The sequence below is a fragment of the Apus apus genome, chromosome 2 (assembly GCF_020740795.1).
Source record: "Apus apus isolate bApuApu2 chromosome 2, bApuApu2.pri.cur, whole genome shotgun sequence".
Taxonomy (NCBI): domain Eukaryota; kingdom Metazoa; phylum Chordata; class Aves; order Apodiformes; family Apodidae; genus Apus; species Apus apus.
The window spans coordinates 103075125-103100967 of NC_067283.1; the positions used below are offsets into that span (position 1 = coordinate 103075125).

Below are 25843 nucleotides of genomic sequence, written 5' to 3' on the forward strand. Positions count from 1 at the left end.
GGTCCTGCACTTGGGCCACAACAACCCCAGGCAACGCTACAGGCTTGGGGAAGTGTGGCTGGAAAGTGTCTGGCAGAAAAGGACCTGGGGGTTCTAATGGACAAGCGGCTGAATATGAGCCAGCAGTGTGCCCAGGTGGCCAAGAAAGCCAATGGCATCCTGGCTTGGATTAGAAATAGTGTGACCAGCAGAAGTAGAGAGGTGATTGTGCCCCTGTACTCAGCACTGGTGAGGCCACACCTGGAGTATTGTGTCCAGTTTGGGGCACCTCAATTCAAGAGAGATATCGAGGTGCTGGAGCGAGTACAGAGGAGGGCAACGAAGCTGCTGAAGGGCCTAGAGAATAAATCTTAGGAAGAATGCTTGAAGGAGCAGGGAATGTTTAGTTTGAGGAAGAGGCTGAGGGGAGACCTCATCACTCTCTACAACTACCTGAAAGGTCATTGTAGAGAGGTTGATGCTGGTCTCTTTTCACAGGTAATCAGCAACAGAACAAGAGGGAATAGCTTCAAGCTGCAACAGGGGAGGTTTAGACTGGACATTAGAAAAAGAAAATTTCATGGAAAGAGTGGTTAGACACTGGAATAGGCTGCCCAGGGAGGTGGTTGAGTCACCATCCCTGGATGTGTTTAAGGGTTGCTTGGATGTGGTGTTGGTGGATATGGTTTAGGGGAGAAGTTTGTAGATTAGGGATGATGGTTGGACTTGGTAATCCCAAGGGTCTTTTCCAACCTGAATAGTTCTATGAGTCTATGATTCTATGATTTTATGAGCTATGGCAAAAGATACCACCCCCAAAACATCAGTACTAGCTATGAAATCTCAGGATTGTATGTGTGTTTGCAAAAATCTCTCTTTAAACTGTCTTTTTACAGTGGCTTATTTCTCCCTCTTGTAATATATATATGTGCTCATTTAACGTGATCCCTCCCCCCATTTCTGACAAGTTTCTGCTCTGGTCTGCCTTCAGGTTCCGCCTGGTTCCATTTTTGACGGAGCTGAGAGCAGTGATGGACTGGGTTTGGACTGATACCACTCTCAGTCTTTCCAGCTGGATCTGTGTTGAAGATATCTATGCTCATATATTCATCCTGAAGTGTTGGCGAGAGTCAGAAAAAGTAAGAAAGCTCCATATGAGTGATCTAGGCCTCCTCTCCCCTATGCAGAAATGAAGATAAATAATCACGAGTCTCTAAATAATTGGGAAATCCATCATGAAGACAGTGTGTTAGAAGATACACCTGGTGTTTATGTTCAGAAATACTCAGACTATTGGGTACTTTTATGTTAGTTGGCACTCACCAGAGGTCAAATTTCAAATGGCTTCACTTTTGTGCCTACCTGATTTTTCCACCATTAGCATGAACTCCACAAGCATGCACCTGCTGGCTTAATAGCATGCCTGAGTTTCAAGGCTGGGGTTAAAAGCCCTGGTATTCATATAGGCTCTCTTTATCCATAACAATTAAATGAGTAACCCATAGTAGCAGGGAAACTGTAGCTGAAGAGAAAAGTTGGTAGAAGGAAGAACTTGTCTCTAGAGTGTAGATCCCAGGGACACCTGGTGCGTGTAACCTCCAACGAAACTCAGCTGGCTCCTTTATCTTGGGAGAGTCCCTGCACATCCAGAACTGAACTGCAGGCCAAATAAACCTGCCATTTGTCTGACTGAAATTTCAATCTCTTTAAATCATTCAAGCTTCAGTTCAAATTAAACTTGCAAATTCTGGATTCTATGTAACCGCTATAAAGATTGCAACCATACGCTTGCTTATTTTGCCAATTAAAAGAAAAAAAAAAAAAAAAAAAGACATTCTTTAAAGAGTGACCCAACCAGTCAGAAATTGTACGTCTGCAATGAAACTGCTGTATTTTTAAGTTACTGTCATATTTCTACTTTTATTATAATCCTGTCTCTTAATGGCAATTACTTTCCAAGTGTGTCACTTAGATTAACTGAAAGCTGAAGTGCACACAAATCTTGTATGCGGGCTTTTTCTGTATGACTTCCATTTCTGCCATGAATGGATTGTTACCAGAGGCTTCAGGAGTCTGAGAAATAATTGTCCAGTTCTACTTTGACTGTCCATCTTGCTGCATTTTTTAATGCTGAACAGGATAACTCTGCTTTATATATAGCATAGATCTGATGTGGAAAGATTTCCAGGCCTAAGCTAGTATGTATATGCTAATGCAATGTAGGAAAATAACTACCCATACCTTTATGAGTGTTGCTCAAGGTACTTTGATTCTCTCTGTCCCTCTCTCACAGTGAGTGGTATGCCTCAGTACTTTGACTGCTAGAGGCTCTCTGAGCTGTTCTGCAACATCATTTAAGGTGCCTGAGTCACATACAGACAAAAAAATATACCCCTGGTGATCTTGATATGATATTTTAATGAAAACAGTATGGTGTAGTGCAAGACAAATGACTTGACATACTGCTTCTGAAAAGTAACTAATTTTTTTTAAAAAATACAGCATTGTATCACAAATTTAATATTCTCTAGGGCTTTATGGATTCATGTTGTAAAGCAAGAACAATTTCCTGAAAGCCGTATTCCTGGCATGTGTTTGAGGTACAGTGCAATACAATGCATCTTTATCTTGCACATCCAGTATGCACTGCATGAAAGGCAGTGTCCTAAAACACTGGGCAGAGTTAAATCCCGTAAGAGAGCACACCAAAATAAATTATAGTGATGCTAAGGCATTTTACAGGATGGTGAAGCTATTAAAGTATTCAATCATGAGGCAAATAACAGATGGCAGGAATTATGGACAATTATGGCAGGGCAGACATTCTGTATGATCTGTTTTTAAAAGAGAAGGATGAAAGCAAAGTGACTTTTAGTCTCAGAAGCTGTGGAAGGGATGGATGTTACATTAGCAGTCTCAAGACTTTAGGAAGAGCAACAAAACTTTAAACCTTATTTAAATGCATTTGGTGTAGGATTCACTCAAAACAGATTGCATCAAGCCTGTCAACAACTCTTAGAAATACTGTGAGGTGTGAAATGAGTGTGGAGGTCGTACAATATCAGACTGTGCTGGCAGGCAATTATTTTTTTTTTTCCCCTGAAACACAGTTTGCAGCTTTTCGCGCTCTGTGAGAGGAATTCTGCCTTAAGGAGCTTTGTGATAAAGCCTTTTGGAAGGACAGATACAAGAAGGTGGATCACTCCCAATATCAGTTTTCTGTTGCTGCTATTATTTTACATTTGGTTTCAGTCAGTTCATGTTTGCAGTTTTGCAGACAAAAAGTTCAAATTATCCTACCTATTTTTTTCCCTTCTTTATGGTTTTGAAGAATCAAAATCACAGATGTTGACAATATTTTTCACACCAGACACACACTTGACATGGGTTCATTTGTCACTTCTCTTGATTGTCACCAGAAATTCAGGGTCTTTACAGGTTTGGCTAAAAATCTGCAAAAATTACCCATTGGCCCAGCAATGAGCACCAAATTATCAGAGAAGATGGAATCCTTAAGATCATTATATATCAACACATCAAATCATATTAAGTGTACCTCTGATAGAAGAGACATTACCATGTTGTTGTTTGCTTTGCAGAGATATCCCCAACCAAGAGGCCAGAAGAAAAAGAAAGTTGTGAAGTATGGAATGGGTGGCATGATTATCGTCTTGCTGATTTGTATTGTCTGGTTCCCACTGCTCTTCATGTCTTTAATCAAATCTGTTGCAGGCATCACCAACAAGCCTCTAGATGTATCAATCACAATAACTCTAGGAGGTTATCAGGTAAAAAAGGAGAAAGGCTAAAAACAAAGTCTGTTTTTGCACTGTATTTCCTTGTGCTCTTTCTTTTTCCCTTCATCAAACTCCCCTGCCTTATGCAAAAGATCAGGGAAGCTCCCACAAATGATCCCTTTTGGGTTTAAAAACATGTTAGTTTATCACTAGTGTAAAATGTGATCTTCATTTGCAAGCTAAACCTAGAACCTACTGGCAGTGGAATCTGAGTAAGTTGTCCTACATCAGTACACTCAGATAACTGCCTGCAGGTCTATATGGTTAAAATAAGGTAACTGGAGGTAGCTTGCTTCTCAGTGGAATAAGATTGTAAACTTCTGTGTGGAATTGAGTGCAATAATTGTCTTGGACTGTGATGCACAGGACGCTGTGCAGTGTATGTAGCAGCTGATGTGAAGTAAATGTAACAAGTGTGTGTTCTTTTGTCTCCCAGCCTATTTTTACAATGAGTGCTCAACAGAATCAGCTCAAGGATTTGAATCAGACTGGTTTCAATGCGTTTCTGGGAAGCTATAAGGGCAACACTGTAAGTGAAATGTAGAATACCTCATTACTTCAAAATGTATGCATGTTTCCAAGGTGGCCTTTTGTGAGTTTTTGTTTGTGTAGTTTTAAGTGGTCAGCAGCACTGCCATCATTTGAAAGATGTTTCCATAAAGAGGGTTTGCATGAGTAAAGGTTCAGACAGATCATTTGTCAGGACTGGGCTGGATTATGGTGAGACAAGTTACTATTAATTGAGACATCTTTGCACAAAATAGTGGAAGACAGAAACCCTACTTGACCTGTCACCTGAATAAAACCCTACAACCTTAAATGACACAGACCTTTAGGAGACCTGATGCTAGTGGTGTACTTCCAAAACACTGAGTGGGGACACAACAGTATTGGCATTTTTAAGCTCCTTCCTATAGCACACACAGCTTTCACCTCCCTGTGAGGAGATACAATGCTGTCCAGAGAACATGTGTGTGGCCTAGACATGTTTTGACACTAAAATGTCAAAACAGAAACATTGAAACAGAGTCCCACTATTTCATGGTGCAAAATGCACAAAGTTATCACAAGTTTCTACAGCAAAAAAGAAAGTCTAGTAATTAGTAGGAGCCGTTGCATTAATCAAGTAATTCAAATACAACTTTAAGAGAAGTGCCTGATTCTAGCCCACTCAAGAATTAACTTTTATATATATATAAAGTGTGTGTGTATATATATATTTGATCTGACTCAATTTCCCATGTATTATAGCAGTAATATTGTAATCTTGATTCTGTTTGGAAGATATGACTTTCAAGTTGCCTTATCGTTTGCAGACATCTTTCTATGCAGAAAGATGCTTAACAAAAGACAGAGTAAAATTCTAAGTTAAGTTTAAATAGATTCTACAGAGTTTACATGATGAACTTTCAGACTCACTTTGGCCTACATGGCCATAATTCTTCAAACAACAGAGCCATTTTTGTTTTGCCTTCTTAGCTTGGCTATACTTTGGTTATTCCCCTTCCCAAAGTACCTGAGGAAAGTAATCAGCGCAAACCACAACACTTAAATTAATCAACCGTTTACAATTCTGCCTGACCGGGAAATGTGACTCTGTGACTTGTGAACGTTACCCCACTGAAATTTTGTTTCCTCTTCTACACCTACAGGCTGCTTTGCAATTTCTAGAGAGCTATGGAAAAGAAGATATAACTCTAGCAGATTTAGAGGGAAATTCAAACTCTTTATGGACCATCAGCCCTCCCAGCAGAGAGAAAATGATACAGGGACTACTGGATTTTTCAGCTGAGTTCACTGTAGTTCTTTCATGGACCATTCAGAGGTAATTAACATTGCTGGTATGAGGTTGATGGGCCATTCACAAAGTGTTCACTCAGAAGAACAGTTCCACATTGCATTTTTCGTTTAGTTTTTCAGCAAATTCTGTTGTACTGCAGAGCAAAAAAAACCTGAAAGGGGGAGGGAGAGAAACAGAGAGAAGTGACCTTTGTTACCCAGGAAAACATATTGCTTGCAGTTCTCAAAAAAATAAAAAGAGAAGGGGAGCCACTTCCAAGTACATAATATTTTAAAGGCAGGGTGGAATTTTCAATGGGATTTGAGGGGAAGGAAAAGTAAGAAAATTTTAGCCAGTTTTAGGTGGAGTTGTTCAAATAAACTGCCCCAAACAGCAGCCTTGTTGGCATTTATGGGAACTGAATACTTAGACCTAGGTAAGGCAGAAAAACCATGAGGAAATGAAACAGAAGTGCCTGGTCCTCTTATTAAGGGAGTCTGGAACTGACACAGACTATCTTTTAAATACACATATAATCAGAGATTTTGCTATACAAATAGCATAACAATATCACAGATCCATTTTGTTGAGACCTTTGCCTGTTTACTTGTGGTTCCTTTGGCCTCAGCAAACTATTACTTTACAGTGAAGTTTTTGCAAGATACAGCCAAGAATACAAATCAGTTGCATGCAGGCTAGAGCACACCCAGTCACTGTGGTGGTTTGTTGACTAGTGTCTGCCAGCTGGGATCCCTGTAGACTGGTGGATTAAATTGGAATGAAGTCATCACTCCATGGAAATTAAGTACCTTGGCAGTCCAGGTACCCACCTGTTTTTTTGGAAGGCAATGCTGGATTGTTGTAGCAATCCTCAGCAAACAACTCTGCACAAGAAGCAGGTCAGCTGAATCACTGTGGGAGATCTGAACATGCTGAGTCAGCCCTTCCACAGTTGAAACTAGGCTTGTAATGAATCTACACCCTTAATTCAACTTTATTTGACCCCTTTTATTTTCCTGGAAGCATACAGTATTAGCTAGTGAATTACATCGTTCCATCATTTCTGAACCTTTTATTAATTTGTAATACTGCTACTCAGTTTGTTCATATGCTTGTGTAACTACAAACATTCATACACCAGTTGAAAGAGACCTTTTTCACCCTCAAATTACATCCTGTGGATTACATTGTGACCGAGAACAACTGAAAGCGGTAAAGACTTCCCACAGTAATCTTCCATTTTTTCTCTGTAAAGGGCAACAGCTCTCATCTAGGGCAGGAGACCACAAGCCACTGTAAAATGAGCCTTTTGTGTCACTCAGGCAGCATACATGCTTTCTGCCTTTCCAGATCATCTGCTGGGGACATTTCTCTGCAGCCCCCAGCAGCCCAGGAGCTGTCTTAGCCAACTGCTGCGCCCTGAAAACAGGGCACGGCACAAGGCCTTGTGTGAAAGCTGATCTTGCCCCAGCTGTGTTCTGCAGCTGGAGTGAAGACTGAGGGTGGCCATGGGTGGCCACATGTTTCTGCAGGGCTGAGGTGGGGTTTTGGAAAGCTGAAGCTGACTGCAGCATCCTTATCTTCCCTGGCACAGAATGTAAGGTAACACGGGTGATCCTGCTGACTAAGGTCAGAGCAGGCATACTCCCTTTCCCATTGCTTTGACTGATGTAATGAGCAAAATTACGTTAATCTGTCATCATTGTTCTGTAATATATACAAAGGCATAATCAGTTAGGAAGATACATCTTTAAGGCTGCTACATATTCTCCATGGGAAAGCACACCATCTCAGGTACAAGTAGCTTGATGTTTGCGTGAGCAAAGACTGGGACAGCCAGGTGTCACAATCCGATAGTCAGATATGTGGAGATGCTTTGCGATCCCGCCAGGGCAAAACAAAGATCATACAGTATTGGGTGCGTAAATAGGCTTTTATTTAGCTACAGATCAGCTGTTAAGAGTTATAACTATGTTATAACTCAAGCCATTCATTGTAAGCTTCTATAGATACAATAGCTAACACTAAACTACAAAAAAAAAAAAAATCGGGAAAGGAGATAAAGAGTTAAAAGAAAGTGACCACCCCGAGCTCCAGCGGAGTCTTGTTGGTCTCTGTTGGTCTCATAGTAGAAGTAGGGTGGTAGTCCAATCTTAGCAGATAGCTTGAGACTGATGCTTTTCTTCTTTATACAGTTAATTCCTGGGGTACACCACAGAGGTTACCCAATCAATGTTCCATGTTTCTTCATCACTTCCTGGATTTATTTTGTCCAGTTATTTGTATAGACCTGAAGACTGGAAGTCTTTTCTGCCAGGTTGGTTATTTACATGAAAACACTCTCTGAGCCTCTTGATTAATTCAAGGCCTGGTTATTGAGGGATGTCCTTGCTCAGTGCTAGTTGTGGCACCAATTGTGTGCCTCTTTTGTCTGCAATCTCAGCACATCCCACACCAAACTCTCCAGTTCACCTTCGGCATTTGCCACATCGAAGGGGGTCTTGCCATTATCAGTTGTGTATCACGAATGTCACACCAGGGTCAGTGCAGTTAGACTAAACAGAAAGCTAGCTCTAGCATTCAGCAAATAAGCGTTTAGGTTATGCTCTCATTGTAGGTTGACAGTGTGTTTTCCCTTTTATTTACACCAGAAATCTCACCCTCGGTGCCAAAGCTGAAATAGCATCAGATAAACTTACCTTTCCTCTACCAGAGAACACGAGAAGAGATATTGCAGAAATGATGTCTGGGCAGCAACTGGAAAAGGTGTAAGTTATTTTCTTTGCCTATTTCTATGCAAACCTTCCCTTTTTAAATCTGATTTCCTAAGGAGGTCAGACTTATGCAACTGTCTCATGTGTCTGCCCATCTGTCTCCCCCTTTGAGAGCTTTGGAGCCTTGTTCACAGAGGCCAACAGCCTTGATGTCATATAATAGTAACATTAAAGGTAAATGCTTATTTCCTATGATAAATGTAGGCTGAGAAGACTATGAACATTGGAACGTCACCAACAATCATGGCAAAGCTATTAGTTACTTTAATTTATTGGATAAGCACAAGTTCATTACAGTCTATTCACTGTTTAACTCTCCTTTGAGTTACTTCAATTCAACTTGATCTGAGGATGTTGCATTGATCTTTTTTTTTTTCATTCTAAATAACCAGCCGGGCTGTATTTCTGATTATTATTATTGAATAGTATTAGATTGGCAAGGAAGGAAGGCAGAATGAGCATGCTCTTAATATGAATATCAAACATTATTCTATAGCAATAGCCTTATAGCATTAACTGCAGTGGTGCCTCCTTTCAGATTTGAAAGGAGTCTGGCTTTTCCTCTTCCACCTGCTCACTGGGTATTACTTTACAACAGTAGTCTCTAAATACTGCTAAAGCAACACATCTTCCCTGAAGGCCACCTGATCTCATTTGTGGCCACAAGACTTGAAAAGTTAAAGCTGAGGCCAACTGGAATAGTGAAAAGTCTGAGAGGTTCATATCTGTTAGTAGGTGGAAATGAGATTTGTCTTTTCTTTTTTTCTGCACCAACACACACTTGTACATAAAAAAAACCTGTTGCTGCATATCTGATAATTGCATTTTAAAAATATTTTACAACTCTTTTACTTTTACGCTGTGTGAGGGTACAGAAATATTTCCTAAGTGAGCCAGTGCCAAGGAGGGTAGATGTTCCTCTTTTGTGGGAAGAGGTAATTCATTCATAATTCTCTCTTTGCAGGAGGTGAACAGTAGCATGGAAGATACACCTGCATTTGCCTGTGTTACTGTAATATTGTTGATTTAAGATTTTTTTTTTACTTTGTCATAAAGGAAAAAATGGTTGTGGCAGGTAGTAGCCATTTGACTACTTCAGCAAGGAGCTTTCTGCCACCACCTCTGCTGGAATAACTTAGCTTCTGAGCTCTTATGTATCTTTTGGGCCTGCTGGAGTGATCAGGAGGGGTTCTAAACTGGCCACCTCTATTCTTCCTCGTTCTCATGTATGCAATGTAGCAGAATGTTGCAGGACTTCTCTGCAAGCTCCCCTTCCCTAGAATGTTTTAGTAATTTGAGGAAAAAGCTAGGATAGTATTTCTGCTTTTAATGAAATGTGTGTCTCTCTGGATGTTGGTAATTTACTCCCACATAAGGTGATTTAATTTTGAGTCCAATGGAAGAATTTTTACAAACAACTTCATATTTAAGCTTTAAATCCTCCTATGAACTGTGAAAATATTTCCCAATGAAAGATTCTGGCAAAAATTCTCACTCTTTTCAGGTGTTACTATTGAAACATCTTGCAGTTCTGAACTAATAACTGTTCGCACCACATATTCTTCTAGCTACATATTTTTCCAGCTTGTTTACTGCTGGTGATCTGTTGCCTTCCTTTGTGCTGACTATAAAAGCAGCTTTGTTAAAAAGGGGAACAAAATATAAAGCCTACATTCCTTGCAAACACACTTGCCCCAGGTGTGTGGGATTCATGGCGTGTGAATGGCGACATTATGGATGGAGGTCCCTGCTGTAGTTCTTACAAAACATAGTTAATAAATCCAGCTAACTTTCAGATGTGACATCTGAACACTATAAAATCATAGCTTAAGCCAAGAATTACTGGGAACTGTGTATAGCCCTGTTAGGGATTTCTAAATTATTTCAGAGGTATAAAAATATGAAATATTTGCTTTCTCATTTTTTCCAGAACATTAGAGACAGTGTACCCATACTACATCAAGGCTCCTAGCGATTCTCTGGCAAAACCCATAAAGCAGCTATTGACAGGTACGTATCCAGGCCATGGAAAACAGAGTACGGTTGAAAGCAGTGCAACACAGTCCTCACACTTGCACATTCACTAGGCTTTTATGGGGCACTTCAGGCTGAAAAGCACTTACAGTGTTTCTGCCTGGTGCCTGCAAGCTTGAGGGGAGACAAGGTAACATAGTGTAAGGCAGAAACTGCACCTGAATGGACCTTAGCTTTGTACTGAACAGTAAGGACTCTGAAGATAAAGTCTGGCTCTTTTCCTTCAAGTCTGCTTTCAGGAACTGCTTTCCCGTGTTTTCTGAGGAAGTGATGACAAATTCCACTTCTCTGCATCTCCCAGCTACCTTACCACAGTCTGCGTGTCTGAATTATTATTTTTTTTAGCTATTCCTTTCTTATTGGCTACAAAGAATCCAGTTTACTTGAATAATTGAATTTCAGAGTGCTATTACTCAATCAGAATGCATAGAGGTACTCACAGACATACAGAACACATGCTCACGTGTACACACAGGTGAAAAACCTGTTGGATTGGAAGAGTAGGAACAAATCTTTATCTGAGAACACTTTACTCAACAGAGGTTAAATTTGGCACTCGGGCATAGTAGTAGTATTATGTAGTATGTTACTGTAGTATGTAGTACATTACTGTTCAAGGTTCAGTCAGTGATGTCCACTGATAGAACAAGGGTAATGGTCACAAACTGGTAAACCAGAGATTTAACCTGAATATGAGAAAAGACTTCTTTACTCTGAGGGTAACAGAGCACTGGAACAAATTGCCCAGGGAGGTTGTGGAATCTCCATCCCTGGAGACATTCAAAACCCACCTGAACATGTTCCTATGTAATCTGCTCTAGGGATCCTGCTCTTGCAAGGGGGTTGGACGAGATGATCTCTAGAGGTCCCTTCCAACCCCTACCATTCTGTGATTCTGTGACTCTATGATTAGATTAACTGGGAAAAATTCTTATTAAGGCTGAAGCTAGCTTACTAAGTAGCAGTAAGTTACAGGTGCTTCACTGTATTTAGTCAGATCCTGTCCTAAAGAACTTGGCATTCTTCAAAGGGCATTAATACACTGCTAATGTACATTCCCCAGAAACTGGGAGAGCCAGAGTTCACTTCCTGTCTGTGTGATCAGTATGTGTAACAGGATAGGATGCTTTTCTTGATATAATGTATTTTATATGCAGATATAAATGATTTACAGTGATAGATTCACTGTGGCACGTAGAAGCTGACCACTGTCCCTCCAGGTTAAATGTGTTTTTTTAGGCCTGAAATGGAGACATGCCAACTGTTCTTGATACTTTGGCCTGAAAAATGCTTAAATGATTTGACGGTTGCACAGAAGAAAATGTAGGTGATATGAAACATTTTATTTATTTAATGCACATTTGGATGAGATTTGCAGAAGGAAAACCATAGCAGTCTAGATATTGTAGTTTTGTGCAGAAATATTGTAAAATGGGTTTTAGGAGAATTATGAAGAACCTTTACTCCTACATTACTCAGTCATTTTATCATGCAGATGTTTGAAGTACCTGATTCAAAACAGTTTGACTTTTGCAATTCTTGGTATACATATTAACATTTATTTTTTTGAATAGACTGCAGATGGGAAAACATTACAGTTTCCCTGGTCAAAAATGTGTCCGAAGAGGGAGTTCGTGAGTGGTGGGTTTTGAATCAGCTTGGAAAAAGATACAAAACATCTGAAGAGAGTCTTGAACTCTTTGTATTCAGTGACAAAGTCAGTCCACCAAGCCTTGGATTCTTGGCTGGTTATGGGTAAGAAGGAATTTTTTCATAAAACTAAAATAATGTGTATAAGATAGAAATAGAGGTGACTTTATTTGCTGGATTTTGGAGTGCTGTTTCTTTTTTGTTGTTGCAATTTTGTTGTTGTTGTTTTTTGAGCTTCCAGAAAAAGGGTTTTGTGAGTTTCAAATTCATGTCCACTACTGTTGTCTGTAGAAAGTGTCATATTTGTAAGAGATGGTATTACCTGTTCTCCAGCGGGAAAAAAAGCAGAAGCACCCTTTTTACCATTTTCCATAATTCAAAAGATGTTAGTTTAGCTGCAGGTCAAGTTCTGCTTTGAGTCTGCCCAGTTTTGGCATCCTTCCCAATCTTGTAGCCAGGACCCTGGGCATGAAACACTTATGAAATACATCTCCACAATAGGAGAAAGGCAGGAGACTGTGCCTTCCCAGGAGATACACCTTTCTGGAATGACTTTGGAGAACTCCTCATAGAAGGATTATCAGGAGAGGCTAGATAAATGTTAGTCTGTCACCAGTTAAACACACTTCAATAAAAAGTATTAGATATGACACATGACAGATCACTTGCCTTTAGCAGCCACCAGTTGTGAGATTGCCCATTGTGTCTTCCAAACTGTAGCAGACAGGACATGAGACCATCATCATCAGTGACCAGGATTAAACCATCTTAAGTCAATGGCCTCGGCTGTTTATGTTCCCAGATTTCTGTGGTGTTCAAAGAGAACTTATTTTCCTTCGTCCTGCAGCGCAGCAGAAACAGGATCCTAATTAGAAATTAATGTTCGTTCAGCTGACAGACTACTCCCTGACACTTGGCTGACCTGTTTTCAAGGCATGGTTTGAACTCTTTCCTTTCTTTCTTTTCAGCATTATGGGACTATATGCTTCGGTTGTCCTGGTGATCGGGAAGTTCGTCCGTGAATTTTTCAGTGGGATCTCTCACTCCATCATGTTTGAGGAGCTGCCCAATGTAGACCGAATCTTGAAGTTGTGTACTGACATCTTCTTAGTGCGAGAGACTGGAGAACTGGAACTAGAAGAAGACCTGTATGCCAAACTAATATTCCTGTATCGCTCACCAGAGACTATGATCAAGTGGACTAGGGAAAAAACTAATTGATCTCTTTGGTGTCACACTGCGAACCAAGTTGTTTTCATCTGAATTTTAAAAGGAAAAAAAAACCACCACAAAACCAAACAAAAACAAACAAAGCACAATATTCTCTTAAGAGCTAAGCCTTTTATAGTTGGGTAGCAATGATTTTTCACTGAAGGAGTCCTGGAAGCTACGGCCTTAGGAATCCATGCTGCCTTTCAAATTAAGGATCAACAGTGAAGAAGGTTGGGTGATTTGTTTTTTATTTAATGTGCCACTCCTCTACAACCTGGGGACTGCTTTGTAATTGAATCAACCAAAAGTTTGCATCTTTGTCCGGCTAATTTAATTTTCCAGACAATCATTACAACTTAAAAGAAAGGAGTGAACCCACAGATGACTCCAGTGTACCTTCTTAACTCTTTCTGGAGCCATATGGATTGGATTGTGCAATATGCTGTTGTACATCACTGACTTTCAAGCTACACTAATGGGACGCTGACTAGCCTTCAGGACACCCGAGACCCAGGGCCACAGTGGGAACTGAAGACATTCTAGCCATACCCATTTGTAGAAAAGCAGAGGTTTTGATGTACAAAGGACACTGTGGAAAAGCCTCTGTTAGAAAAAAAAAGGAAAAAAAATTAAAAAAAGGAAAAAAGAAAAAAAAGAAAGCAAGTAATGATCTCTTTAAATGCCTTATTTTATTTGTACAGTCACAGAAGACATTTCCACCAAACATCAATGACTTTTCTCAGGAAAAAAAAAAAAAAGCGACTGAAACTTGACACTTTGTCAAGGTTAACTAATGGCTAGAGTAATTGTGGTGAATTGTTGGGGTGTTCTGCTGGGCCATTCTCTTCAAAATTACTGCTTTCCATTAGATGAGAAAAGAAAGAGAATACAATGACCTAAGGAGCTACTTCATTTCTTATAACCCTTTAAAGACTGAATAAGTGTGTGCTTCTCTGCTCCCCGTGCTTTTTCCCATTTCGATGATTTAAGGCAACCGTTGTTTTGCTGTTAGCTGATATTCTTCTTCCAGTGTTTCAGGTATACGAGAATGTTTACATATTCTGAGTCACATTTTTACATCCGAGACGGGTTTTTTTTAAGTTCCCAAATATACATATGAGCTTGAAAAACGGCCTTTTTCTTAAATTACTATTGTTAGTGACCCAAATGGCTCATTAGAGAACATTGTAGCATGAAAATTTACAATTGCAATGTAGGTTTCATTCCATGTTAAAAAAATCATTGAGAAAAAAAAAAAAAATCATTCAGTGGGTAAGGTGTGTTTCAAGGGTATACTGTGTAGTTTTGATCAGTAATGACTTTAAATAAAGCACATGTTGCAAAGTCATTTTAGAAGTATTTTTTCCTCTGCCTTTTTACATGCAATGGGAAAAGTTTGACATTCTTCTAACTCTGTGACAAATAAATCTCTTTCCTGTAGCTAGCTGCTATTTATTATATGAATGATTAGTTAATCACCAGAAAGAAACTAATACAACATGATTTGCTGGCACATTTTACTGCAGAACTTCATAAAACAGCACAACTAAGTGAAGTTGCAACATCCTCTACTCAGCTGAGTGCTTCCATGACAAATGCTGTCACATCCATTCTATACTGTGAAAACTAACATTTTGAGCACCATGAAGTGCACAAAATAAAAACTGCTTAATCGTATTGTAACAATAAAATAATTTGGTGACTGGAACTCACTGGAAGACAACCTGATTTCCTCCAAAGTGTAATGGAAGGGTGGCTGCTCATAGAGCCAGACTGCATTCCCCAAGGGAGAGTTTTGCTCCATTTCTTCCATAGGACCTGTGAATGAAAATCAAGATATAAAGGACAGCCCTGACATAGGATCAAACAGGGATACTAAAATGTCCTTTGTGGTTAGATGGATCCTCACCTGGGGGTTCATTGATTTTAAGGAGAACAACACTGGAAGGAGAAGTGTGAAGAGTAATGCGTTTCCAAAAGGTACCAGCCAGTAGAACCATACTGGTCACAGTTGGTCCCGACTCCCTTCCTGGTTCCTTCTTTTTAACAGGCACTTCCTTTCTGATGAGAAAAATCTACCTGCAGAATGACCTGTGCAATTATTTGGGCCTTGCAGAAATGTGCTGCTCTTTCTTTCATGGACTGATCAAACTTTGAAAATAAAAGGATTCTTTTGTTGGTTATTTATTTATTTTATTTAAACAACCTATAGTGAAATCGGTGACACTGACTGGATAGCTAACTACGACAGGTAACAAGTGCACTGCTGATGACCGTCATTTGAACCCAGCTGTCCAGAGAAAGTCAAATTGGCACCCAGTTTCTAGCAGCATTCTTTAGGGGATCACTGTTGGGGCCAGTACCATCTAATGTCTTTATTAACAGCCTGGAGGACATGACAGAGGGCCCTTTCAGCAAGTTTGTGAACTACACCAAATCTGGGTCTGGGGAGCTTTGTGATAATGTAAATGTGTGAACTGCCCTCCTGGGGCATGGGGTGGGCAGTTGTTACAGGACAGCCTTTCAGGGATACCTAAAGATACTGGAGAAATGAGCTGCCAGGCACTTCATGAAATTCAACTAAAATATGAAGTCCTGTAGCTGAGGCAGTCTAACCCCCTTGCAGCAATTCAGGTAAGAGGGTAGGGAACAGCTTTACAGTGAAAGGAGCCAGGGCCAGGGGTGGGAGGTGCATGTATATCAGCAGTGTGCCCTTGAGGCAAAGAAAACCAACAGCATACTGGGATGTGTTTAAAAAAGCACAGCTGGAAGTCAAGAGAATGTATTAGTCCCCCTCTACTCAGAACTTGTGAGACCACATCTGGAGAACTGCATGCAGGTTTGGAGTGCCCAGTGAAAGAAAGACACTGACATACTGGAGTGAGCCTGGCAGAGAGATGGAGGTCACATTCAGCCTTAGAAAGGAGAAGTCCAAGGGGAGAGTTTACTGGTGTCTGCAGCTACCTAATGGTGAGGTACAGAAAAGGTGGAGCCAAGCTCTGCAGGGCTGTACAACTGTAGATCAAAAGGCAACAGACACAAGTTGCAGCATGGGAAAATCTGATTAAAAAGAAGGAAAATTGTTTTCAACATGAGAGTAGTCAAACACTGGAGCAAGTGCTCAGAGAAGCTCTGGGATCTTCAGCCTTGGAGGTTTTCAGCAGTTGACTGGACGGGCCCTGAGCAGCCTGTTGTAATGGGCCAAGCTTTGTGTGAAATATTTGACCTGAAGCCTCCTGAGGTTCCTTAGAACCTGAATTATGCTGCAGTTTTAGGATTCTGCCAGAGACACTGTAGCTTACCAAACACAGTGTATTGGCTGCTGCAACAAGCACATCCAAAATGCTGGAATAAAGTAATCAAGTCCAAAGCAGCAGTATAGTTATACAGAAATACCTCTATCTACAGACATACTTTAGTAAGCCCCTGTGTCCAATTGTTCAGAGCTGAGCACTGCCAGGGAAAAGTCCTGTTTTCCCTCTTCCACCTTTGTAATAAAGAAGCTGTGGCTCACAAGGTGATAACATAAGCCCTTACCTATACAAACTGAATGGATGGGTGGGATTAAATGGTCTTTTAGAAGATTACCAGGTCAGACTCACACAAAACAAATCCTCATGTTTATTTTCCCAAGTTTTAGGACTCCTTCCTGTTTTGCTCAATACAGGAGTAGCTCTTCAATGGAATAAGCCTAAGCAAGGGAAGAAGAAACAGCCTTAGAATAAAATAAATTTTGTTTTATAAGCATCAATGTTTTTACTTTCCCTACAGGACTTGATATTCCAGTGTTTTTGAAGAAGCTGTGGGTTCAAAGTTGCCCCACGGGAGGATCAGACTAGACATGAGGAAGCATTTCTTTACCAAGAAGGTGGTCACGCACTGGAACAGGCTTCCTAGGGAGGTGGTTAATGCCTCACGCTTGACAACGTTTAAGAGGCATTTGGACATTTCCCTCAATACCATGCTTTAACTTCTGGTCAGCCCTGAACTGGTCAGGCAGTTGGACTAGATGATCATTGTAGGTGCCTTTCAACTGAAGTAGTTCTATTCTATTCTAGTCTAGTCTATTCTAGTCTAGTCTAGTCTATTCTATGCTGTGCTGTGCTGTGCTATTCCTCAGTGTCAGCAGTAACAAATTTCATGCCTGTGGTATTGACACAACAAGCGTTTTCCCAACCTAGCTCACAGCTTTTGTGAAAAGAAATTACAAAATTGTTTCTGTACAAGACTGAACTATGTTAGTATTCCACAAAACCCACCCTTGCACCATGGAGAGTCAAGAGTTCTGAACTTCTGCTTTTCTTAACAGTCATACTGTTAGACGAGCACAAACTTAACATAAGATTACTTTGCTCAGGGACTGGTCCAGTTGTCATCTGGCAGCCTCCAAAGATGTCAGTGTTACAACCCCACCAGTCTGTCCCAGTGCTCAGACACCTACAAAGTGAACAAAGGTTTCCCCATATCTGTTTGGATTTCCTTCTTGCAGCTTTGTAGCATGGCAACTTGTCCTTTCTGCTCGGGAAACCACTGTGTGCTTAAAGTGTCTGGCAAGCACCTCAGCCCTGCTGCCCTCATCAGAGGATCACTCTGGAAGAGGCCTGGCCACCAGGCACTTCTTTGGATGCCCTGGATGCTGGCCCAGTGAGATAGATAGCAGATAACCAGAGCTGTGAGGTCAAACTGAAGGAGAAATTTGCAAAAGGCACATCACCTTATGGTTACCACATATTAACAGCATTGTGATTGATACAGCCAACCTGATGCACACAAATACCAGAGAGTACAATTCCTCTATTTAGCTTGCAGGAATGTTGCTTTCTAGATGCTGGCAGAGGACATGCTGAGACTAAAATTCTTTAGCAAAGAGTGGCATGGCCTCTTTCAAAGTCCAAGATGGAGAACCAGGCATAGAGAAGAGGCCAAGTCTGATGAGATCTAGTGCTGGCACCCTTACTTTGTGTTCTTCACAAATGTGATGAATACTCAGACCAAGGAGCATTTGGAGCATTTCCTGAGCACTTGGCCATCACCTTTATGCAGAGGCTTCACTTTACATGAGAGCCATGACTCTGTGAAGGGATTTTGTCTGATTCTGGCAGTGCTCTTTCCAAAATGCTTGAGTTGCCAAGGAAGCCACTGCTGTCTTGAAAGCACCTGGTGGCTCTTTTCAGTAAATGTCACTGAGATGCTGCATCAGGACAACGGCAACCATCCAACCCTGCTGCTCCTGAGCAGATCAGTCTGCTCACTTACAAGAAATAAGGTGCCATGCTCCTCTGTCATACATGACACACTTGGGGCTGCTCTCTATATAACCCATTTTTTATTCTCTTACACAGCAGCTACACAGACAGACCACAAATAATTCTTTGTGAACTGTTATCACACCAATGTGTCCCCTCCCCCGTTACCATTCTCTCTTGAATTGAAATTAATGAATGCTAGCTACACTACCCGAAAATGGACCCCTCAGCACTTTCTGCCTGAGCTTTACTCCTGCAAAGGAAAAGGGCACACAGCTGGGTGGCCCAAGGCCTGACACCCAGCACTCTTTCTGTTTCCTCAACTTCCCCAAAATTCACCTTTTAAACTGCAATAGCTGCTGGTTTATTGTGAGTTCTGTGGTTTTGTTTTTTTTGGTGGTTGGGGTTTTTACCAAATTTTCTGGTGAGGCAAAAGGTGAGGTGATACTTTGCTTCTGTGAGAGGCAGCACCATTAACCAGAGAGGTAAAAGCCCATCACTGTTGTCAACACCACATTGACAGAAAACACCTTCTCATACTGCCCCTCTCCTAGCAAACCCAGGTGGTTCCTGCAGCATCAGGAACTAAATTGAAGATGATCCAGTTTTCCTTGGCCTCAGGTTTGGCAACCCTGACTCACTCACAGTGCTGAGCTTTTATTTTTCCATTACATTGTGGAAATCATGTTTTGACTACAACAGCTCTTCCAGCAACCACGTGGTAGCAGCAAGCATCACCCTGCACTTCACTCAGTGATCCCCATTGTTGAAAAGGAGTTTCAGGCCATTTATTCCTGGCCAGCCAACCTGTGCAACACTGGGCTAATGGGGAAGGCAGAGCAGGGAGACCTGTGTGAAGCCTGTGGGCATTTTACCACCTGATTGTAAAGTGACAGGGAGTTGACTGCAAATTCAATAAAGATTTTCTTCCATTTCAAATAGATAGTTTTTTCAGAGATGAAGAAAATGGCACGGCCAAGGAGATGATGTCATATTCATTGACGTTTCAGTCATATCACTTTTCCAGCATTTATCTGGTAATATTGTTTAAAGAGACATTACTTAAAATGAAAGTGCTCACATTTTGGCAGGCTGTGAATGCTGAGGATGCAGGACAGGCTTCCTAAGTCCCATGGCAGGAACCCATTACCTATGGCCACAGCCACAAACCATCTTGGACTTCAGCTCCCAGAGGTGCCTCAATAGCAGCTTGTGTTCGCAATAAAAGCCCAGAAGTTCACTAAAAAGTTAGACTGAGGGCCTGAGCCCTGGGAAAAAGCCTGATCCTACCCCAGTGCAGGGAGGATAAGGGAGAGCCAAGGCTGGGACAGAAGCCACGGCATTGCTTCCATTCACGTGCCCCTGCACTGGTAACACCTCAGCATCAGAATTGTGTTGTCAGTGCCGTGAAAGAGAAAAAAGAGTTTCTATTAATTCCCTCACTTTTCTCTGATTTCCACTGTGAAATAAAGAAAAATTCTTCAGTTATCAAAGGTTTTTTCTTAAGTAATTTGGAACTGTATTACCTGGTAGGAGCAATGGCTAGGTAGGCTTCTCCAGGCAAAAGCTCCCTGTGCTCTCAAGACATGGTTTAAATTGATGCATACCTAAAATGTAGCATTCAATTGGCCACTGCTTTATCTTTAACCATTCCAAGAGGAAAAAAAAAAAAACAAAAAAAACCCCAAAAACACAAACAAAAAAACCTCCCAAAACAACCACCAAGCCCTCATTGCTTTGTTTCCTTTACTACAAGATAGCAAAATCATCATCTCCATTTATTCCTGTGCAGTTTTTGGCAGGGGTAGATTTTCTTCTCATTATCTAATATGGAGGTATGTTTGGGATTTGTGCCGGAAACCGAATTAATAACACAGAGATGTGTTAGTTCTTGCTGAGCAGGGCTAATACACAGCCAAAGCCTCTTCTGCTTCTCATACCACCCCATGAAGAAGCAGGCCAGGGGTGTAGAAGAAGCTGGGAAGGGATAAAGCTGGGACAGCCGACCCCTACTGACCAAAGAGATATTCCATACCATGTGATGCCATGCTCAGCATATACAGCTGAGAAGAACAAAGAAGGAAGGGGAAGATATTCAGAATAATGGTGTTTGTCTTCTCATGTTTTCATTGCAAGTGGTGGAGTCCTGCTCTTCTGAAGTTGCTGATGGAAAGTGTGTGTCCTGGTTTGAGACAGGATGAAGCCAATTTTCCTTTTTACTGATTTTTTTTTTCTTCAGTGAGCTTTCTTTTAACTAGCAACATTCTGTTCTAGCTAGGCTGATAAGACATTGGAATGTTTTTATAACTGCTGGGGCTATAACTGCTGGGGTCGCACCTTCACTCTGCCAGCCCAGACACTACAGGGAGATCTATGACCCCCCTGTAGGAGGCTGAGTTAGACAGACAGCAAAACTGGCCAGAGATATTCCATTCCATATATCTACATAAGCTCAGAGGAAGGTCAGAAACCACAGAAGACTACTTCCTTCCTGCTTCTTCTTCCCTTCTCTTCCATCCATGGCCAGCGTCCGGAGAGGACTCCGTCCATCCAGCACCATTGACCCCCAGGCTCGAGCTCTCCTGACCCTCATCACTCTCTGCTTTCTCCAGCAGCAGCTCTGGGATTTCTTGGAACTGTTCCAGCTCAAGGGAGTGTGGTAGGAGTTGCTGGAGGTGCAGGGAGGTGAGAAGCTCTTGCACATACCTGAACATATCTGTATATAATTGTATATATTTTCTTATATCATTAGTGTTTAATTAAAGCTGTGTAGTTTAGTTTTCAATCCAGCCAAGTCTCTGTCTTTTTCTCTCTCTCCTTCCCTACCTGGGTGGGAGGGGGAGGGGATCAAGAGCATTGTTGTCAGACCTGAGTCAAACAGTGACAGTGTGGTGGATAATTCCTTGTTTTGCTTTCGTTGGCCATGTGGCTTTTGCTTTACTCATTAAACTGTCTTTAACTCAACCCACGAGTTTTCTCACTTTTGTTCTTGTGATTCTCCTCCCCATTCTACCAGAGATGAGCAAGAGAGCAGCTGTGTGAAGCTTAGTTGCCAGCTGGAGTTAAACCAATACAGTAACCCCAGATCACAGGGAACAAAGAAACCTGCTGGTTTTCTTCCCCAGCCTATAAACGCATTTATTCCCTTGTTATCCTCATTGATGGTCCTGACACAACTTCAGAAAACAGGAGGAGAAGCAGATATCAGCTGCAGTATTTTCTCCTCAGCTCTATTTAGAGACCTGTGTGTGCTCACACATGCAGTGATGTTAGTTTGTAAGTCAGTGCAAGGATGGCTGCTCTGACAACACACCCAGTGCAGTAACACCAGACCTCCCAAAAACCCTACCTGCCTTCATGACAAGGAAATTAATTCAGCTTCTGATGTTTGTGTAATTGAAGCATTTGCAGTTTTCCCTGACTTGTTAAACTGGCTAATCCCCAGGCGATACTCCGAGAGTAAAGCTGCTGCTGCTCTGCATGGCAACATGCAGGATTTAAACAGAACATTTCTACACTAGGTGCATATGTGCTATTATAGAGAATATTTTGTTGCTTCTTTCTTGCGAGGGAGGAAAACAGAGGAAATCTAATGCTTTATTAAAAGCGTGGGGAAAGTAAGGACAAAGCAATGCGTGAGCATGCAACAGGAACACAGATTTCCTTTTTAGTGGCTAAGGGAGCAGAAGCTCTGAATGCAGAGCAACCCTGCCCCACTGTGCTGAAGGGCTTCTACAACAGTTTTGTGTAGGGCACATTGAGAATTAAGGTGGATACTTTGAAAGAACAGAAAAAGAGCTGGGGGAGAAATAGTATTCAGAATCATTCAGAGAAACTCCTATGATTGAAGGAGCTCCTTCAATCCTATTTCAAGCTGATAAAGTTCATGGTATGAGAAATCATTCACAACATAGCTTCAAGATTTGCCTGAGGGATGTGCTGCACAAGTGGAAAGCCATGCAAGTGGGCACCAAACACCTCTTCTGGCCTGACAGGCACCTCCGAAGGCCTGTTCCATTGACCACTATTTAGAGCTGTTACTAGAAGAGAAATCTAATGAAAATAATCTTTTACTGTGGAGAAGACTGGTTGGATAGTGACTGATGACCAGGGCACCCACAGACTCTCCCTCAAGAATAACTGGAAGATTATTCACAAATGAAGCAAATGATCTTTTTTCCTCCCTAATCTCCAGATAGGATTTATATACTTGCAACCAGCAAAATGTGTGAAATGAATAGCCTAACCCTGTCCCCACTCAAGCTCTGAACTCACCAGATCATGAGCCCAAGCCAGGGTTGGTTATCCAAAGGGACACAAATCTCACATAGAGCTCAGATGTGTTATGACCATCTCTTCTTGCCTCCCTAGTGGGTAACACCACACGCAGTCCTTTCATTTCCTACTCCTTTCTCATTGCCTTCAGCACCACTAGGTATGAGGCACCACAACTGAAGGCATGAGAATCTCCTGCAAGCCTGAAGCTCTCTGTGGTTGCAACCCAAACATCCTTCAAGGACTTTGATGAGATGGTATCATTTTTTCAGAGGAAATCTGGCCTTATTGTGAGGAATTTATCACCTTTACAGGGGCTGAGGCAGGTCAGCTGTGCTGGGGTCCAGGCTGCTACAACACTGGGTGCCAACTGATGCTTGCTACGGGACTTCAGCATCTAGTCTTGTATGTTCAAGTAGCAGCAGCATGTACACAAAACACACACTTACATGGACATGGCAGATCTGTGCATGTGTGTGTGTGTCTTCTTTTTCAGTTGCACAGGACTACTCTATTAGCTCTCATTAATTTTTCAAGACACTGCCTCTTGTAGTCTGTGCTGGGGTGGAAGAGAGAGCTGCCAGCAGACACAGACTGCTCATGACAACGTGACCATCAGACTCCTGCAGCAAACATTCAGGGAAAGCACATTTTTAATGTTGTGGCAGGAAGAGAGAGGTAATGCAGTAAAATATTAATGAACCCTTTCAGCTGACATCTCTAAATACATTGTAGAGGCTAAACTTTGGAGGTCAAGACAGTATATTAACTACATATTCATCCAGCTCTAAAATTCTCCCTGTTTTAACCACTGCTGAGGGGAGGTGGAAGGGGTACCAGAGAGAGAAAAGAGAAGGCCACTGTAAAGTTCATAGCATTTCAAAAGAAAGCACATGAAAGGTTAGGAAAAAAATTGGACAGCACCTTCCTCCTTTTCAAAGGAGAAGGATTCTACCCTTCTAAAGGTACCTTTTAAAGGTTCAAAATAGTCTCCTTCAAAAAGTCTCACAAAAGTAGAATGAGCTCCAGATACTCTAAGTTTGATACACCATGTTACCTGGCTTCAAAAAGGCAAATGGGATATGCAAAAGTGCTTTCATTTGTTTTTATCTTAGTCCCCAGCTCACCATCAGTTGAGCACAAACACGGCCCTCACTGCTGACTAGAGAAATGCAGATAAAACTGCAGAAACACAGATGAAACTGTTCTTGCCCTTTTTATTCAAAGGGGAACAGAAAAATAAGAGAAAACAGAATAAAGAACAAACAGTTGAATGAGAAAAAACAACCTCAAAGAATGCTTCTATCTACCAATTGTTTTGCTGGCCAAATAAACAAAGTAGATTCCTCAAGTCTGTTTCAAAGGGGCATCTAGAGGACAAAAACTGTTACTGTTACATGGCTAGATTTTGCTCACTCTCTTCCTTGTGCCTAATGAGAACAGTGTGTTTTATACTGCTGTGCTCCCTGTCCCTTGTCATCAAGTCTCATATGTGTGAGGTCTCAGATCCCCTTCATTGCCCCTTAAAATCTGCATGAGTTCACAGCTGCCATGGCCCTGCTGCAGAGCTCGCAACACCAGTGAGCCCAGCCTCCTCCCTGCTGGTTTCAGCCCATCTCCAGCCCCAGTTGTCACCCTCTACAGCCAGGCTCCCACTCCTGCGATAACATTGGGCACTGGGAGAGACCAAGCAAAGGTTCTCCTTTGAAATGGCACTGTTGGACTCCCACCATAGTAAAAAACACTGTGAAAAAACAGAGGAAATCTAACAGAGTAAAAGGTACAGTGATGGAAAACAAAATGACGGGAGGTCATCTGTGAGAGCAAAGAGACAAAATGCATTTCAGATGGCTTTTTGAATTGTCTTTTTTGATGTTTATCTATCTGAGCTATTTCTTTTGCAGTACTCAGCCCATCTGGTAATTAGCTCATGATGTGTCAGTTCAAAACATATCCTTAGTACTTTGTTGGTGAGGTAATATTTCTCCTTCTTGTTTTGCCTAGACAGACTCCACAGCCATTCCTCTAGGGCTCTGGGATTTATGTAGCTACTTCAACTACTTTCAGCTAAAAAAAATTTAAAAAAAAATAAAAATAGAAAAAGTGTTTGTGGTCTTGGTCAGGGTCCAAATTACAAGAAGGGCATTGGTCTCTGACTGGGTTTCTGACAGACGCTGAGTCTGCTGTACTGCAGCAGAAGATGGATGCTCAGAACACAACTCTTGCATTTCTCTTTTCCCCTGTTCCAGCCATCCCTTCCAGTCATGGATTTTGATTACTCCAGCTCTCCTCCCAAAGACATTGAGGGAGGTGGTCCCTATTCTGAGCACTTACTCAGGGTGTCCTGGGCAGAGATTGAAGGCACAAACCAAAGCAGACAGCCCAAAAGAAAAGATGTCGCTTTCCGCTGAGCTTTGTAGGAAACACCTCTGAACTGACTGTCCTGGCTGCATCCTAGGGAAGCCAATTTCAATGCCTGCAATTTAAGGTAGAGTCTTTTTTTCATGTGGCCAAGCATCATACCCATACACTGACCTCAAGCTCCTGGACATGAAGTAAAGCACACGCCATACAGAGCAGTGAAGATGGCATCATCCCAGTCAACTGCCTATAAACAAACACTGAACCATTTCCTTGAAGCTCAGCACAGCACGCTGAGCTTTCCTTCACTCCCAACTACAACACTGGATGATACAGGAAAAAGGATGAAGAGATTTGGGGGAGCAGGCTGACACAACCAACCTAAAATGGGCTAAACCTATTCTAGGGCTTAATGACTCTGGAAAGAGCATTCCTGCCTCACAGGTCAGGAGCTGAATGAGTGCAATGAAACAGGCAAAGGAATTAACTTCTCTAAAAAGGCTCCGTGATGATGTACTCATTTTGAAATTTGTGCTTTCAAGTCATGCACTGGTTCCCACCAGAAATATTCAACATGTAAACACCTGTAAGACTTCATTTACTACAGCATTTAATCTTTTAATACTAGTATAAGTCACATGCACAAGAAAAGACAATTATTTTACTTGCATTTAAGGCTGCAGGTCGACACTGATCTGGAAGAAGAAAGAAAAACACATACGTGTATTCTGCCAG

General features: G+C 41.5%; 1 protein-coding gene across 1 annotated transcript in view; it reads left to right on the forward strand.

Annotated features, from left to right (window-relative positions):
• Positions 1 to 13846, forward strand: part of PIEZO2 (piezo type mechanosensitive ion channel component 2) — a 320085-nt gene extending 306239 nt beyond the window's left edge. The window contains exons 49-56 of the mRNA XM_051612156.1: positions 971 to 1118; positions 3579 to 3767; positions 4213 to 4305; positions 5429 to 5601; positions 8208 to 8324; positions 10261 to 10340; positions 11939 to 12119; positions 12983 to 13846. Coding sequence (XP_051468116.1) covers positions 971 to 1118; positions 3579 to 3767; positions 4213 to 4305; positions 5429 to 5601; positions 8208 to 8324; positions 10261 to 10340; positions 11939 to 12119; positions 12983 to 13235 — 1234 coding nt within the window. The 3' untranslated portion in view covers positions 13236 to 13846. The remainder of the gene's footprint in view (positions 1 to 970; positions 1119 to 3578; positions 3768 to 4212; positions 4306 to 5428; positions 5602 to 8207; positions 8325 to 10260; positions 10341 to 11938; positions 12120 to 12982) is intronic.
• Positions 13847 to 25843: the final 11997 nt, after the last annotated feature.